This window comes from Ctenopharyngodon idella, chromosome 15, assembly GCF_019924925.1.
Source record: "Ctenopharyngodon idella isolate HZGC_01 chromosome 15, HZGC01, whole genome shotgun sequence".
NCBI lineage: Eukaryota > Metazoa > Chordata > Actinopteri > Cypriniformes > Xenocyprididae > Ctenopharyngodon > Ctenopharyngodon idella.
In genome coordinates this window covers 37,123,383-37,140,078 of record NC_067234.1, presented here as the reverse complement: position 1 = coordinate 37,140,078, position 16,696 = coordinate 37,123,383, and the positions used below count along the sequence as shown (strand labels likewise).

General features: G+C 37.0%; 2 protein-coding genes across 2 annotated transcripts in view; both read right to left on the bottom strand.

The window, feature by feature from the left end:
• The window catches only part of igsf11 (immunoglobulin superfamily member 11), a 103,498-nt gene extending 93,906 nt beyond the window's left edge, over window positions 1-9,592 (bottom strand). Inside the window, exon 1 of the mRNA XM_051861852.1 lies at window positions 8,991-9,592. Coding sequence (XP_051717812.1) covers window positions 8,991-9,051 — 61 coding nt within the window. The 5' untranslated portion in view covers window positions 9,052-9,592. The remainder of the gene's footprint in view (window positions 1-8,990) is intronic.
• Window positions 9,593-10,934: 1,342 nt separating this feature from the next.
• Window positions 10,935-16,431, bottom strand: wu:fb18f06 (uncharacterized). Its single transcript, XM_051861914.1, has 4 exons — window positions 16,291-16,431; window positions 16,085-16,179; window positions 15,445-15,624; window positions 10,935-11,185 (listed from the first exon to the last, which is right to left on the bottom strand). Exons 1-4 carry the CDS (start codon window positions 16,310-16,312, stop codon window positions 11,180-11,182), a joined length of 303 nt encoding a protein of 100 aa, XP_051717874.1. The 5' UTR covers window positions 16,313-16,431; the 3' UTR covers window positions 10,935-11,179.
• Between the last annotated feature and the right edge of the window lie 265 nt (window positions 16,432-16,696).

The following is a 16,696-nucleotide window of genomic DNA, read 5'->3' as shown; positions in this document are numbered from 1 at the left end:
ACTGTAAAAGCGCAACCTCAAGACTTTCTTCTGGTGAACGTGACTCCAAAAGAACATTCTTCTCCAGAGCCACAACCTTACAAATAAACAGACACGCGTCCACCTGCACTAACGATCTATTTAAATCAGTAACGGCTATTGATTCGACTGTAACACAGTTTTCATGTTAACTGCCCACAGCAAGTGCGCTCTGTGGTCAGATATTGATTTCCCGTGACAGAGAGAGAAGGTGTAAATACTAAAGCAAGACAAGATGGGCAGAAAATGACTCTGTTCTTTGCTCAAGCATCGCCATACATCTGCTGTTATTTTAAAGCTCACAGAAACACAGACAGCAGACACGTGTTTAAAACATGACCTTTCGTGAAACTGATTCATGCAACTAGTGGACTGGTGGATTGAATATTTATTTAAGAAGAAAAGGTTCTATATAGAACATTGAAGGGTTCCGTCATGAGCTTCATATAAACCTTTTAAGGGTTCCATCATGGGATCATTTTATGGATTTACTTTTAATTTTTTTATTCATTTTTAATTTTAATTCAATTTTATGAATGAAACATACTTTATCACTAGAAAAAAATATATAAACTCAATTGCGAGTTATAAAGTCAGAATTATAAAGTCAGAATTATAAAGTCAGAATTGCGAGATATAAAGTCAGAATTGATTGATATAAAGTCAGAATTGCGTGTTATAACGTCAGAATTGATTGACAAAGTCAGAATTGCGAGTTATGAAGTCAGAATTGTGAGATATAAAGTCAGAATTGCGAGTTATAAAGTCAGAATTGCGAGTTATAAAGTCAGAATTGATTGACATAAAGTCAGAATTGCGAGTTATAAAGTCAGAATTGCGAGTTATGAAGTCAGAATTGCGAGTTATAAAGTCAGAATTGATTGATATAAAGTCAGAATTGCGAGTTATGAAGTCAGAATTGCGAGTTATAAAGTCAGAATTGCGAGTTATAAAGTCAGAATTGATTGATTTAAAGTCAGAATTGCGAGTTATGAAGTCAGAATTGATTGATATAAAGTCAGAATTGCGAGTTATAAAGTCAGAATTGCGTGATAAAAAGTCAGAATTGCGTGATAAAAAGTCAGAATTGCAAGAAAAAAGTCGCAATTACCTTTTTTATTTTTATTTCATGGCGGAAACAAGCTTCCATACTCTAAATTGACCGTAAACTACAATTTAAACAACTTTACAGTTTTGACAAAAACAAAGTTTTGTAAAATGAAAAACTTCACATTGAAGCCTAGTAAATTATTATATAATTGGTCTGAACAAAAATGGCAGATGTTTTATCTGAAAATGCACAAATCACATGAATAGCCATATTTCAACATCAGAACAGTGAATTTCACAGAAAGTCCAGGAGTTTGCATGCATGTACAAATCCCTAACATTGTGGGGATTTTTGCATGGGAAAAGTCACTTGTATTTTGTTCAGAATATGTAAAAATCTAGTTGGCTTTTATGCCAAGGTGAGTTTTGTCTCACTGCAAATCATCTAAAGAAAAAAATATCATCTTTTGCTCCTGCAGAGAAGCAATATCCAATAAAACAAAAACACAGGACAAAATTGGACATTAATGACGGTTGCAAACGAGAAAATGAGAAGCTGAGAGAATGAGATAGAGGACCTTTGTTCTGAATTACTGGACTGTGGTGCTGCCAGTATTACAGCACAGACACTATTACTAAAGACCACACACACACACACACACACACACACACCTCTGACCTATTGATTTATATCAGCCTCTGCAATCACACCCACACAATCACTCGTGACACCCCCTCTACAAACAATATCTGAAGTGTGTGTGTTTTCTGTAAGGATGAATTTTTTATTTGAAACATCCGCGTTTGCAGACAGAATTTTTCACTTGCTTAAATCAAATCTAAAACGGAATTAAATGCAATGTTAACAGATCTTAAAACTGTAATAGTTTTCAAACATTTTTCCCAATCTGTTCACCAGTCTCCCATTGTTCAGCCAAACAGATAATTGGGTCCCAAAAGGTAAATGCATCTGTGTCAGGCCGCTCAAACAAACAGATCAATGTTTAATTTCACGACTGAGTTCCACTTCTGGGGGATTCAACCTACAAATGGATTATTATTTGTCTCTGCATATTAAACTGGGATACGAGACATCATTCTGAAAAATTCACATTGTCAATGTTTCAATATTTAAATAAAGCTTCCATCGTCAAACATGCTTAATCCTCTGGAATTACAGAAATTCCATAAGCTGAGTGATGTCACAGGCAGATGTCTCGAAAAGACTCAACAACGTCTTGGACATTTTGTCTCTTGAGAACAAACACTGCTTCACTATTGTCAGATTCACACTCTTAAAAATAAAAGGATCCAAAAAAGGGGTTTTCACAGTGATGCCATAAAAGAACCATTTTTGGCTCCTCAAAGAACCTTTCAGTGATCAGCTCTTAAAAGAGTGTAAAGAACATTGTAATAATTTCCTCTATAATGAACCTTCTGTGGAATGGAATGTTTCCATGGATGTTAAAGATTCTTAACTGAACCATCAACAGGTGGTGTGTGTGTGTGTGTGTGTGTGTGTGTGTGTGTGTGAGTCCTAAGCCATGTACTGGGGAGGGTTGGGTAAAAACCTGGCAACCTACCCCGGAAAAAAACATTGGCAAAAAAATTCATGGACAGTCTCTCGCATATGGCGAGAGATGGCCATAGAATCACCAAGAGTCAGATATGACTGAAAAATGGTAATAGATAGATAAATGGTTCCATGAAGAACCTTTAAGATTCATGGAAAAAATGGTTCTCTTAAGAATCAATCACTGAAAGGCTCTTTGGGGAACCAAAAATGGTTATTTTATCGCATCCCCCTTTTGAGACCCTTATTTTTAAAGGATTAGTTCACTTCAGAATTCAAATTTCCTGATAATTTGCTCACCTCCATGTCATCCAAGATGTTCATCCTCAGTCGAAAAGAAATGAAGTTTTTTGAGGAAAACAATCCAGGATTTTCTCCATATAGTGAACTTCAACAGGGACCAACGGGTTGAAGGTCCAAATGTCAGTTTCAGTGCAGCTTCAAAGAGCTCTACATGATCCCAGACGAGGAATAAGGGTCTTATCTAGAGAAACCATCTGCCATTTGCTTAAAAAAATTAAAAAATTATATACATTTTAACCACAAATGCCCAACTTGCACTGCTCTGCGATGCGCCACGCATTACGTAATCACGTTGGAAAGGTCACGCGTGACGTAGGCGAAAATACCACGGTAGGGCGAAAAACTCCATCTCATTTTCTCCTCTAACTTTAAATTTGTCTGACATCATTGTTTTACCTTTTTTAGTAAAGGGTTTGACTTAATCTTTGCATGTTCACTTTGTAGACACTGGATTGATACTTCCGCCTACGTCATGAGTGACCTTTCCAACGTGATTACGTAATGCTTGGCGCATCACAGAGCAGTGCAAGACGAGCATTTGTGGTTAAAAAGTATGTAGATTTAAAAATTTTAGATAAGACTCTTATTCCTCGTCTGGGATCGTGTAGAGCTCTTTGAAGCTGCACTGAAACTGACATTTGGACCTTCAAACAGTTGAACCCCAGTGAAGTCCACTATATGGAGAAAAATCCTGGAATGTTTTCTTCAGAAATTTATTTTCAAGAAAGAAAGACATAAACATCTTGGATGACATGGGGGTGAGTAAATTACCAGAAAATTTGAATTCTGAAGTGAACTAATCCTTTAAGAGCACAAGAGCGCTTTCCCCAAGACAGGCTAAACTTAGACTTGAAATAGACTTGAATCTCTGTCGACTCTAACATTTTAGTCTAAAACCAGGTAGTACAGTATACCTGGAGGACCAGCTCTTGAAGATATGAAGTACAAAAGAAGAAGAAGAGGTAAAAGAATAAAGTGCTTTTTATCCTCTGGAATCAGTGAATATCTGCTGCTTTGAACAGACAGTGAGTCTCTGATCGGCCCAGTTCCTGAAAGAACAGTCTTCTTTAAAAGACACGATTCAAAAGAAGTGTTTTAGGGTGGATATCATCTCCAGAGAGAGCTACTCCACTCGAAAGAGAGTTCATTTACAGCCGTTTCATAGTGAAACTCAAGTGCCCTTACAAATATGAATCATTGTGTTATAAAGACAGATAGTTGTGTCCTGTTTCTTTTGCTATCCACAATCTTTTTTGGGTCACGACCCACCAGTTGAGAAGCAGTCTAGCCAGAGGTGTTTTAGCTGGAATCTAGTGAGAGTGTTGTGGTTAGACCTCTAGCCCGCTGCTGACCTCACGTCTCTTGAAGGTGACTCTCCATCTCGCTCAAAAATCTTATATCATTTATTCATTCCTCATCCCTAAACCCAAGGATGGCAGGCGTCCTATCCCGTCTCTCTCTCTCTCAGGCACTTTGCTAGCAGTCCCAATGGTCGTTTAATTTTTGAGCGGATATTTTTAGCTGAAGATAATCGAGGTGGAAACTTCCATCTGTCCTCTGCATATTCCAGCTGCTCCGCTTTTCAGCGGGAAAAAAGAAAATCAAGGGAAAAAGCATTCATCATCATCATCATCTTCATTTTGACCCTCACTTTGTTCAAACACAAAAGTGGAAGGGGCAAATTCACAAAATGATTTTTTTTTTTTTTTTTTAAATATGGCCATATTTGTAGCTTTTTTTGCAGAAAAAGTGACTAAAGAAAGAAACTTTAGGATTATATTGAATAGGATTATATTTAAATAGTTCCTAATCAAGAGATGCTCTAACCAGCATTAAAGGGTTAGTTCACCCAAAAATGAAAATAATGTCATTAATTACTCACCCTCATGTCGTTCCACACCCGTAAGACCTTCGTTAATCTTCAGAACACAAATTAAGATATTTTTGTTGAAATCCGATGGCTCAGTGAGGCCTCCATAGCCAGCAATGACATTTCCTCTCTCAAGATCCATTAATGTACTAAAAACGTATTTAAATCAGTTCATGTGAGTACAGTGGTTCAATATTAATAATATAAAGCGACGAGAATATTTTTGGTGTGCCAAAACACACAAAATAACGACTTATATAGTGATGGCCGATTTCAAAACACTGCTTCAGGAAGCTTCTGAGCGTTATGAATCAGCGTGTCGAATCAGCGGTTCGGAGCGCCAAAGTCACATGATTTCAGCAGTTTGGCGGTTTGACATGCAATCCGAATCATGATTCGATACGCTGATTCATAACGCTCCGAAGCTTCCTGAAGCAGTGTTTCACGATTTACTATTTCGTTACCTCGATTCGCTCAATCGAGCGCACGATTTACTATTTCATTCCCTCGATTTCCTCAATCGTGTGCGCGATTTACTATTTCGTTCCCTCGATTCGCTCAATCGTGTGCACAATTTATTATTTCGTTCCCTCGATTCGCTAAATCGTGCGCTCGGTTTACTATTTCGTTTCCTCAATTTATAAATCGTGTGCACTATTTACTAATTCGTTACCTCGATTTATAAAACGTGCGCACGATTTAGCCTACTATTTTTCCTGCATGTCATGTGTGTGGCTCCGTAAATAAATACTATAATAGTATATAAATAATAATAACACTTGTTCTAACCAGGGTTCCCACACTGTCTGGCCAATGAACTTTTCCAGTAACTAGTTTCGATTAACTTTAGGTTTCTTAAAAATAATTTTATAGCAATTGCACTCAGAAAGACCCGATGTAAAACCAGATTATATTCTCCATAGAAATTTTCAACAGATTTTATGACTTTTACAGTCCTGGAAATCACAATTAAATATATTAAGTAAAATATATTTATATTATAATAAAAAAGAAAAAAAAATATAACAGATATTAAACTTTTAATCAGGCAAATTTATTGTGGCAAAAATTTCAACCTAATTTTGACCGAACCAACTTTCTTCCTATCCTTGAGAAAACGACCTGCAAACTCTTTCTATAAGAAATCCATTTTATATGTTAATTCAGTTTGGTTTGATTTCTAAGTGAAGCTGCATTCAGCGTAGGGTCAAAAAGTGCAGCAGCGCTTCGGATGAACTTTAATTGGCAGAATTGATCTGTTCGCTGGTGTGGCTCCTGAACCCTGAGGCAGAGCGATACAATGATTAGAACTCAAGCAGAGAGAAACCTCCATCTCTCTCTCTCTCTCTCTCCTTCAAAACACTGTACCAAATCATTCATTTCAGCTCAGACTTCTGACGACTTGGTCAGTGGCAGTACATAACTCTGTCTCTATCGATCTATCTGCTTTTCTTTATAAAGTTCAGAGTAGCATGCCCATTTTTCCCCACATGCCCTCAAGGTACCTTCATGCTGCCTGGCCATTTCCTAATGGCAGAAGATGCAAAATTAATGACCGAAGATCCGGTGATCATGTGCAGGGACGTGTCTCTAAACTGACAGTGACAGCAGCACAGGAAATGCAGTGAACTCCGCTCGGGAAGACCGAATCTGAAGACGGCACGCATGCACACAGGCCTCTGTGGGACAAAAACACAGCGTTTCGTCTGATCCCGAGCCATTGCCCAGGCTCTCATGAGACTTTAAAACCACATTTAAAGTGATTCTGACTCAGTGAGCTCCTCCTGAACAGAACTAAACACCTGGAAGTGCTCTGTAAATGGATCCTGCACCAGAGATGACAACATTGCGTATTTGTTCAGTGGAGTCCCTACAAGGATGAACCAGCAAATGCTATCACAAACATGCATGTATTAATGAGACATGTCTGAATAGACCTACACATTCAGGGCTGTTATCTCATCGGCTTAACGGTAACATGCTTTACAGAGAGAAGGAGAGAGAGGGAAACTATGTTATGTGGAGGTTGAATTAGGTCAACGCTATAGTATATGGTACAGAAAAAATTAGAGACTTACAAATCATCGCTTAGTCAATACTAGATCAATACTGTCAACGCAACACTGTGAAACGTTTATATTTATCATCACTCTTTCTTAAAGGATTAGTTCACTTCAGAATAAAAATTTCCTGATAATTTACTCACCCCCATGTCATCCAAGATGTTCATGTCTTTCTTTCTTCAGTCAAAAACAGAAATGAAGGTTTTTGAGGAAAACATTTTAGGATTTTTCTCCATAGTGAACTTCAACAGGGACCAACGGGTTGAAGGTCCAAATGTCAGTTTCAGTGCAGCTTCAAAGAGCTCTACATGATCCCAGATGAGGAATAAGGGTCTTATCTAGCAAAACAATCGGTCATTTTCTAAAAAAAATAAAAATTATACACTTTTTAACCACAAATGCTCAACTTTCCCCAAGACAGGCTAAACTTAGAGATTCAAGTCTATTTCAAGTCAGCTGACTCTAACATTTTAGTCTAAAACCAGGTAGTACAGTATACCTGGAGGACCAGCTCTTGAAGATATGAAGTACAAAGGAAGAAGAAGAGGAAAAAGAATTTTTTTTTCCTTTTCTTTTCCACTGAGGAAAGATATAAACATCTTGGATGACATGGGGGTGAGTAAATTATCAGGAAATTTTAATTCTTGCTGCTTGAATTAAAGCTTTCCAGAAGAGGGCGGAGCTTGCGCTTCGGTTGTTCAACAGCAACAAAGCTGGAGAATCTCACGCAGCCAAAATGAGGATTGTCAGTAACGGTGTTCAGCCTTACATTGTTCAAACCGGAGTCGACACTGATGGAGAGACTCAGGAAGAAGTTACAACTTTTAGAATGAAACTGGACGTTTCTGAATGGTTAGTGGATAAATTTATGTAGTTGCTGTGGAGTTGATTCAACTCATCCACTAGCATGTGCCGTCATGTTAATCTTTTGTGCAAATCCAGCATTGAATTGACCCTCGTTTGTGAAGCAGTCCGATGTAAAATGACGGCATGTCAACAACACTCTACTACAACAACTCTTCCTCTTCTCTAAAGCAGCCCAACATGGCCTCACCACCTTTGTTGTGTGTTCTCAGGGGGCCCTAAAATGTAAATTTTAAGGTTAGTGATGTCACCAACCCGGGAAGAAGCTCATTATAGTCCCTACCAACCATTTGTTGTAGTCTTTAAAAGCGATTTCTGTAAAAGAAAATATCTCTCTTTGCATTGAACTTTGAGCGTCGTAACTTTGCAGATGTTGTTTATGTTCAAACAGCAACATTACACAGTAACTAAAGTTAAAAAAGTGAAATCATAATCAACCACCAACCAGAAATCAATTTTTATGCCAATTCAGTTTGGTTTAATTTTACAGAACCTTGTAAAACTCCAAAAGAAAAAAAAAAAAAAGAAAAAAAAAGGAACGCCACTGTTTCCACAGTTAACAGGTGCATCCCACATGACAGTGGACGGATATGACTGGAGTTTGACACTATTTGGGTGATACCTGTGTGCATGTCATGTGGGCCAACATATGCACACAGATATCCCAATTCACACAGGGAAAGGTACAATGAAAATGTGTGAGTGTGTGTGTGTGTGTGTGTACGTGCATCTGACAGTCAGAGAGCGTCACGTGGAGCAGTGCTCTTCATAATCTGGTTGGATTACGGCTCTCAGACCTGCGCCGTCTGGCCCGTCCGTGAGTCCTCGGCCCCATGTATCCGCTTCCTATCCATGATGACCCACTCACAATTTCACAGCATCAAGCTTTGTGTTGTTGCACAACAGCTGCACTTTGCGTGCCAGAAATATGCAAGCAATCAAACCCCAGAGAGTATAAAACACTGAAAACAAGTCATATTTGTGAGGATTATGGGAAATTTGGTACACCACAAAAACATAAAGAGGACACATCTTCACATGACAGCTGTCAAACTTTCTCCAACATCTCCAAATGCTGAACTTTGTTTACATTAATTGTAAATATAGGACTTTGTGACGTCACGCGCGCGCACACACTGTGGCATCAGCAACTAGTAGACAAAACAATTTGCGGCACTAAATGAGAAATAAAAAGTGTATGAATTTTATAGTTTGTTTAAAAACAAATAATGGTAATATTAAAACTTACCATTCACACAAAAGAAGACCAGCCAAGCAATCCATAGATCAGAATTATGAAATTTCAGCATTTTTTCTGAGGGAAAGTCGTCGTGTGATGAAGTTCAAAGTCAATCAAATTTTCTCCACAGTTTGGTGGCGGGAAAGTAATTGTCCATTAAAACCGAATAATTCATGAATGAAGTCTAAACCATGTTTAAAATATTTCAAAGGTGACATGGAAAGCTAAAAAAAAAAAAAAAAAAAAATACAAATAGTACAATGAAATCGGCGTCGCGTAAAAATTCCCTCAGAGAAATCGTGAGACGCGTCGCGTTCGCGTGAATGCGTCCAGTTCGGTCGGTACCACAGGGTCCGGTTCTGTTCTTCAACACAACACAGAGGTGTGTTCACATGCCGTTCACGGTAAACCAGAAAAATGTGCACCGGATCCTTGAGAGGGCCATGACCGACGCCGCTGCCGCCTCTCTCCACTCTGATTGAGAAATCTGACTGACTGACTGACTGACTACTGGCCTGTTGCCTGGAGACCGCTGACGCCATTCGAAGCGCGAGGTAACTGTGCCCTCCACTGGCGCGAGAAGGAGGCAGCGCGCGCGCACGCACGCACGCAAGGCGGCGCCGCGCCCCGGTGTGACCGCGCGTCAGGTGCGCGCAGGAATGATGCGAACGGGACTTAGAAAGAGAGAAAGAAGATTGTCGTTAAATTAACCTAATTATATTTTTGAACAGAACATTTTATCATTGTAAAATTGTAATTCTGTCCTTATTTGGCCCATTTATAAACCAGTTTTAATATTGAGGAACTTTTAAAGTGTCCTTTTAAAAGGTTTTACTACATTGTATTATATTTACAGTACACCCTCAAGTCCAATTTAACAAGTTTTATATATAAATGTATTATATTATATATATATATATATATATATATATATATATATATACACACACATTTGAAGTGGATCAAAACCTTCTTAGGACAACTTTGATGAACTTTTTTGATCCACTTCAAATGTTGACTACTATATATATATATATTATATTATATATATATTTACGTTTCCTTCTGGGACCATTTTGTCCCCAAACAATTGATAAGTAAAGCCACATAACTTCTCTCTGCATTTGTCCATCTTCTCTGAGAAATGTGCTGAATTTTCTGCTGATGTTCAGATCTCTGACCCCAAACATCTCAAACTGCCAAAACAAGCCAACTTTTTTTTTTTCCAGAATAAACTTTCAGCATTTTCAGTGTGTTTGATGAAATATTCATGCAAAAGATTGACAGGGTGTGGCTGAAAAAAAAAAAAAAAAAATGCTTTGCATTTATCCTGCAGGCGTTTGGCACAGAATAAGAGAAAAAGATTGTCTCTGCCTGACGGACAGAGAGAAATTTCTCTCCCTTCCGCCTCTGGGCAACAATCGCCCTGTTCTCTTATCTCTGGCATACAGTTGTCTTCAGCCCAGCAAACAACGTCCAAAACACTGTTTGGAAGCAGCCGGCGTTTCATCCCTGCTGTTCAGATGAATTATCTGCATGTGCCGTACTCAAACAGAGATGAATAACCAAACAAATCATGCTCAAACAAGACACATCTGAGCTGAAACCTTCAAAATCAACCATGCATTTGCATAAGCACACTGTTTGGACAAAGATATTACCGTTTTGGGCATCTGATGATTTTGAGTTTTTGAATGTGTTGATAGTGAAAGTCTCACTTTAGCACTCTTCAACCTATGCCTAATTATGAAAAAGTCCTTTTCTGGTAATGAGATAAAATTCATTTGTGCTGAATGTTTATATTTGATGTTCTTCTGTAGGGTTTAGGAGTTTACTATTTGTGCATCACATGACATATAGTAAACTGATCAAATATAAGCTTCATTTATACATCAAATCAATAATAACCAACAACCACTGAAAGTTACTGTAAGACAAAATGGATGGAAACAATTTTAGAGACTAGAATTTATTAAACCAGCAAACAATTTTACACATAATAGTACAAAACTCTGTTTTATTCCAGTGTTTCATTAAATTCAACATTGAAGATGTAAGTAGTGCCACCTTGTGGACGTTTGGAATTACAGTTCTTCATCTGCATCTTACAATATTGTGTTTATCTATCTAGAAAAATCTTATAAAAAAGAATTTTACATTATGTTTCTGGAGGTATCTGATGAATCTTCAGTCTTGATTTAGTCCTACAAAAAAGACACAGAGAGAGAGAAATGTTCAGACTTTTAAAAGTCATTAAAACTAAACATACATGGGAAAATGTTTAGATATTATGTTTTGCAAACTTGCTGTTTTAATCAGTCATTTAAACGTCAAGAACCAAACAAAGCCATATGACATGAAGGTGAGTAAATTATGACAGAATTTACATTTTTGAGGAGTTAATTGTTGCTTTAAGAACTCAATGTTATATTACAGTATCTCACAAAAGTGAGTACACCCCTCACATTTCAGCAACCATTTTAGTATATCTTCTCAAGAGACAATACTATAGAAATGAAACTTGTATATATTTTAGAGTAGTCAATGTGTTGCTTGTATAGCAGTACAGATTTACTGTCCTCTGAAAATAACTCAACATACAGCCATTATTGTCTAAATAACTGGCAACAAAAGTGAGCACACCTTAAGTGATAACAGCTGTACGTCTTTTAACCACGCAAAGCCACATGTCCTATTCATCATGTTCATGTTTTTGTCTGCTTGATAGGACCTTACAAATTTGCGTATCTTGTATTAGAGCAGTTAAAATTTGGTGCTTTGAGTACAATCCTCTCATACTAGTCACTGGAAGTTCAACATGGCACCTCATGGCAAAGAACTCTCTGAGGATTTGAGAATTATCATTGTTGCTCTCCACAAAGATGGCCTAGGCTATAAGAAGATCGGTAACACCATGAAACTGAGTTACAGCACAGTGGCCAGGGTCATACAGAGGTTTTCCAAGATGGGTTCCACTCGGAACAGGCCAAAGATGTTGAGTCCTCGTGCTGTGCGTCAGGTGCAGAAGCTGGCTTCAAAAACAGACGCATGAGTGCTGCCAGCATTGCTTTAGAGGTTGCAGAAGCGGAAGGTCAGTTTGTCAGTGCTCAGACCATACGCCGCACACTGCATCAAATTGGTCTGCATGGCTGTCGTCCCAGAAGGAAGCCTCTTCTGAAGCTGGAGACAACCTGTTCAAGAGCATGAATTACTGGAACCATGTCCTGTGGTCTGATGAGACTAAGATAAACTTGTTTGGCTCAGACGGTGTCCAGCATGTGTGGCGACGCCCTGGTGAGGAGTACCATGAAAATTGTGTCTTGCTTACAGTCAAGCATGGTGGTGGTAGCATCATGGTCTGAGGCTGCATGAGTGCTGCTGGTACTGGGGAGCTCTGCTTCATTGAGAGAAACATGGATTCCAACATGTACTGTGACATACTAAAGTAGAACATGATCCCGTCCCTTCAGAAACTGGGCTGAATGGCATGATTACGACCCCAAACACAACCCCAAGATGACAACTGCCTTGCTGAGGAAGCTGAAGGTGAAGGTGATGGAGTGGCCAAGTATGTCTCCAGACCTGAACCCTATTGAGCACCTGTGGGACATCCTCAAGCGGAAGGTGGAGAAGCGTCATGTGTCTAACATCCAGCAGCTCCGTGATGTCATTATGGAGAAGTGGAAAAGGATCCCAGCAACAACCTGTGCAGCTCTGGTGAACTCCATACCCAGGAGGATTAAAGCAGTGCTAGATAACAGTGGTGCTCACACAAAATATTGACACTTTGGACACAGTTTTGACATGTTTACTTAGGGTGTGCTCACTTTTGTTGCCAGTTATTTAGACAAATGGCTGTATGTTGAGTTATTTTCAGAGGACAGTAAATCTGTACTGCTATACAAGCAGCACACTGACTACTCTAAAGTATATACAATTTTCATTTCTATAGTATTGTCCCTTGAGAATATATAATAAAATGGTTGCTGAAATGCGAGGGCTGTACTCACTTTTGTGAGATACTGTATATTATATTACATTATATTACATTATATTTAATGCTGTCAAATTAATTAATAGCGATTCATCGCATCTAACTTAATGTTTGTAAATACAGTATATACGTGTGTGCGAATATATATATATTTTGCGAACTTTTAAGTTAAATGCAATAAATCACAATTAATCAATTTGACAGCACTTTATATTATATTATATTATATTATATTGTACCCTTTGGGAAATTAATAATCCCATGTTTTCTCAATGTAACTACATTTTAATTAAATGTTTTTGAATGTTTTCTCAATGTAACTACATTTTAATGAAATAAAGTGCAGAGAGAGAGAAACTGTCCACTACTGAAGATCAAACACTCTTGCAGTGAATATCAGGTCTGAAACGGTCAGTATTAGAGTCGTGAGGCTCGAGGGAGAGACTGTTAAATCACACACATTCATAGATACATGCTTTTATCACTAGCACACGGTCTGCTGTAAAACTGTACACGAGTAGACTATTACCCTGAACGCATAAATAATAAATACTGCACCATCATGAAACCCCTCCATTGACAATTTTACCATGTATTTACATTTCTTGCACTGGTGTTCAGATATTGAATTTAGTTTTGCAAGAAAAATACACATTTTTGAGTTTACAGTAAATACACCTACAAAGGCAGTCTATGGGGGGAGGATATAAATATTAACATGCACTTTCAGAAGTTGTTCTGCCACGATCATAAATTTTGCACTGACGATTAATTGTCATACAAATAATTACAATTAATAATTTAATTCTGTTTCGTTCATGTCACTTACAGACAAGGATAAGCCTAAATCGTTATTATATTTTTTTACTTGGAATTGTATATAATATAAAATAGGCCCATATGATTTACTTTAATGCTGTGAAAATTAATATAATATAATATAATATAATATAATATAATATAATAAGTGCTGTCAAATCGATTAATCAGGATTAAATCGCATCTAACATTAAAGTTTAAATATATGTTTGTGTGCATATTATATATATATATATATATATATATTATATATATATATACACACACACACAAACTTTTATGTTAGATGCGATTAATAGATTTGACAGCACTAAACATAATATAATAACAAAATATAATATAACAATATAATTAGTGCTGTCAAATCGATCAATCGTGATTAATCACATCTAATATAAAAGTTTGTGAATATATATGTGTGTGTGTGTGTGTGTGTGTATATATATTTTATGTGTGTGTGTATATATTTATCTTAGATGCAATTAATCGCGATTAATTTGACAGCACTAAATATAATATAATCTAAAAAATACATATAGTCTAAAAATACATATATATTATAATTGTCTAACATTACAATAACATAATAGTCTAAATACTTTTAGGAGCCACTGTATATGACGTTTCTCTATAAATATACCTATTTTACCTAATCAAATCAGCAATGTATGCTGCAGATATACACATTTATATGCTGTTTTTGTATAGCTTGTTTTATTAAAATAAAAAAAATACAAATCAGCATACAGTCAAACCAAAAATTATTCAGACATTTTTGATATATTTTTACTAGTGTGTTCAGGACACTATAGTTGATTTATGTAAGTGAGGATAGCAAAATAAAGTTAACTGTGAAATATTATACCCAAAAATTCTTCATACAGTAAAATTGATAAAAATTTGGAACCAAAAATGATTCAGACACTTTGACCTGACCATGTTTTGCTGAAGTGTTATCTGACATAATTAAGATTAATTTTTTCTGACACAGTTCAACTCATATTTTATTAACATTTTTTTTAAAACTATAGTGAATAAACTGAATTAATGAATGAAATGTTTAAGGTGTCTGAATAAATTTGACTGTATGTTTTAAGTTATTTGACACACACTTTGTTTTTCTCTCAAAAACAACCAAGTGTATCAGAAATACTATGGTAACCAGAACTTGTTTTCGCCCACTGACCTGATCTACACTCACCAAACAGGTTAAGCGTATTGTTCAGTATGTTTACACAAAGATCCCATCTCTCTGAGTATTTGAATAAAGTGCAGTTATTTTTGAAACCCTAATGCGGGTGTGTCTCAAAATGTGTGATATCTGTGCGATAAGTGAATGGAATGGTGCGTGGGATGGGAATAAATCACAGCAAAACTTTCCAGGAGTCTCAGGAGACCCTGAATAATAAAAGCATCCGCCCTAGTGCATCTTAACGCTTTACAACCGCACAACTGGACCACACCTCAAGATCAACCTGTTTTACAAGCCCAACCCTGATGCCTTTGGTCATTGTGTCTATTTGCAGTCCGTCCACTGACGTAATTATTGCTGATAAACGGAAAATAAGTCACAATCCAAACTTTGCTCTTCATAGCAATACCTGTGCATTAACACAGCATTCAAAGTTAGTTAAAAAGCAGAAATATTACCGAATCACTGGAGGAAGAGGACTTGTGTCCGTCCTTCTTCTTGTGCTCCTTGTCTTTCTTCTTCTTCTTGTCTTTGTCCTTGTGTTCGCCTTTATGTTCTTTGTCCTTGTGTTTGTCTTTATGTTCTCCTTTGTGCTCTTTGTGTTTATCCTTATCTTTATCCTTACCCTTAGAATCACACTGAAACAAAATGTAAAATAATATAAATAACAATAATCACATTCCATAAACCAGCATCTATTACGGCACATGTTATGAAGCACTCATATTTCCTATTTAAACAGGAAGTTGGTGTGGATCATATCAAATAGCTTGTTCCTTTATTTAAAATGACTAATAGGTAATTTCACCAACCCTTGAAGTGTGAACTTAAAACCACACAAACCCTTTAACATGGGGACTTTAAAATGATATTTTAGATGTCTCAGACCAATTATTAAAATTCAATGGCTCAATATCTATAACATTATTTCCATATGCAAAGTTATCCAGGGCTAACTGATGGCTAACTGTTCAATATCAACACTCCTGTGTGTCTAAAACAGAGAAAATATGACATTATGACAGACAATCACAACACAAATGTCTCTTGTGGCTGCTGGAATATTCTGATTAGATTGTTATGAATATTTATATTTACCTTGTCTTTGCTTTTGTCCTTATCCTTCTTTCCAAACCCAAAGATTCCTTCCACTTGTTTTCCCTCTGACTTCTTCACCTCTTCATCTCCAATAGCTGGAAAAAGAGAAAGAAACGTATTAGTTTCACTCTGAAATCAAGCATTAAATTCAACTAGCGTTTTTTAATTCAGAAATTCAAAATTAAAACGTTATATGAGCAGCTTACCTGCTTTCAGATCGAAGTCCATGATGAGCCAGTTGAGTTACTAAACTTTTAGGTGAGATCTGCGCTTTCAGCTGAGATCTACGCAGTTCTAATGCATATTAAATACGTAGCGTGACGTCCGCACGGTTTGATTCGCTGAAATGGAGGCGATGGTTCATGAATATTAATTAGGCTGTGTGATTGGGCGCGTCAAAGACATAAAATTGCATATTCATCAGTTAAATGCTCGTAATATCGCGTTCAGGTGTTCACGGAAGTATCTGTTCCTACTTCAACAACAACAACAAATCCACACCTACAATCTGGTAATCATATTCAGATGCGAGCAGAAATTATTTGACATTAAAATGATGAGGTATACAACTACCAGTGTGTTATTTTAGGTGGGTTTCGTTAGTATGACGCT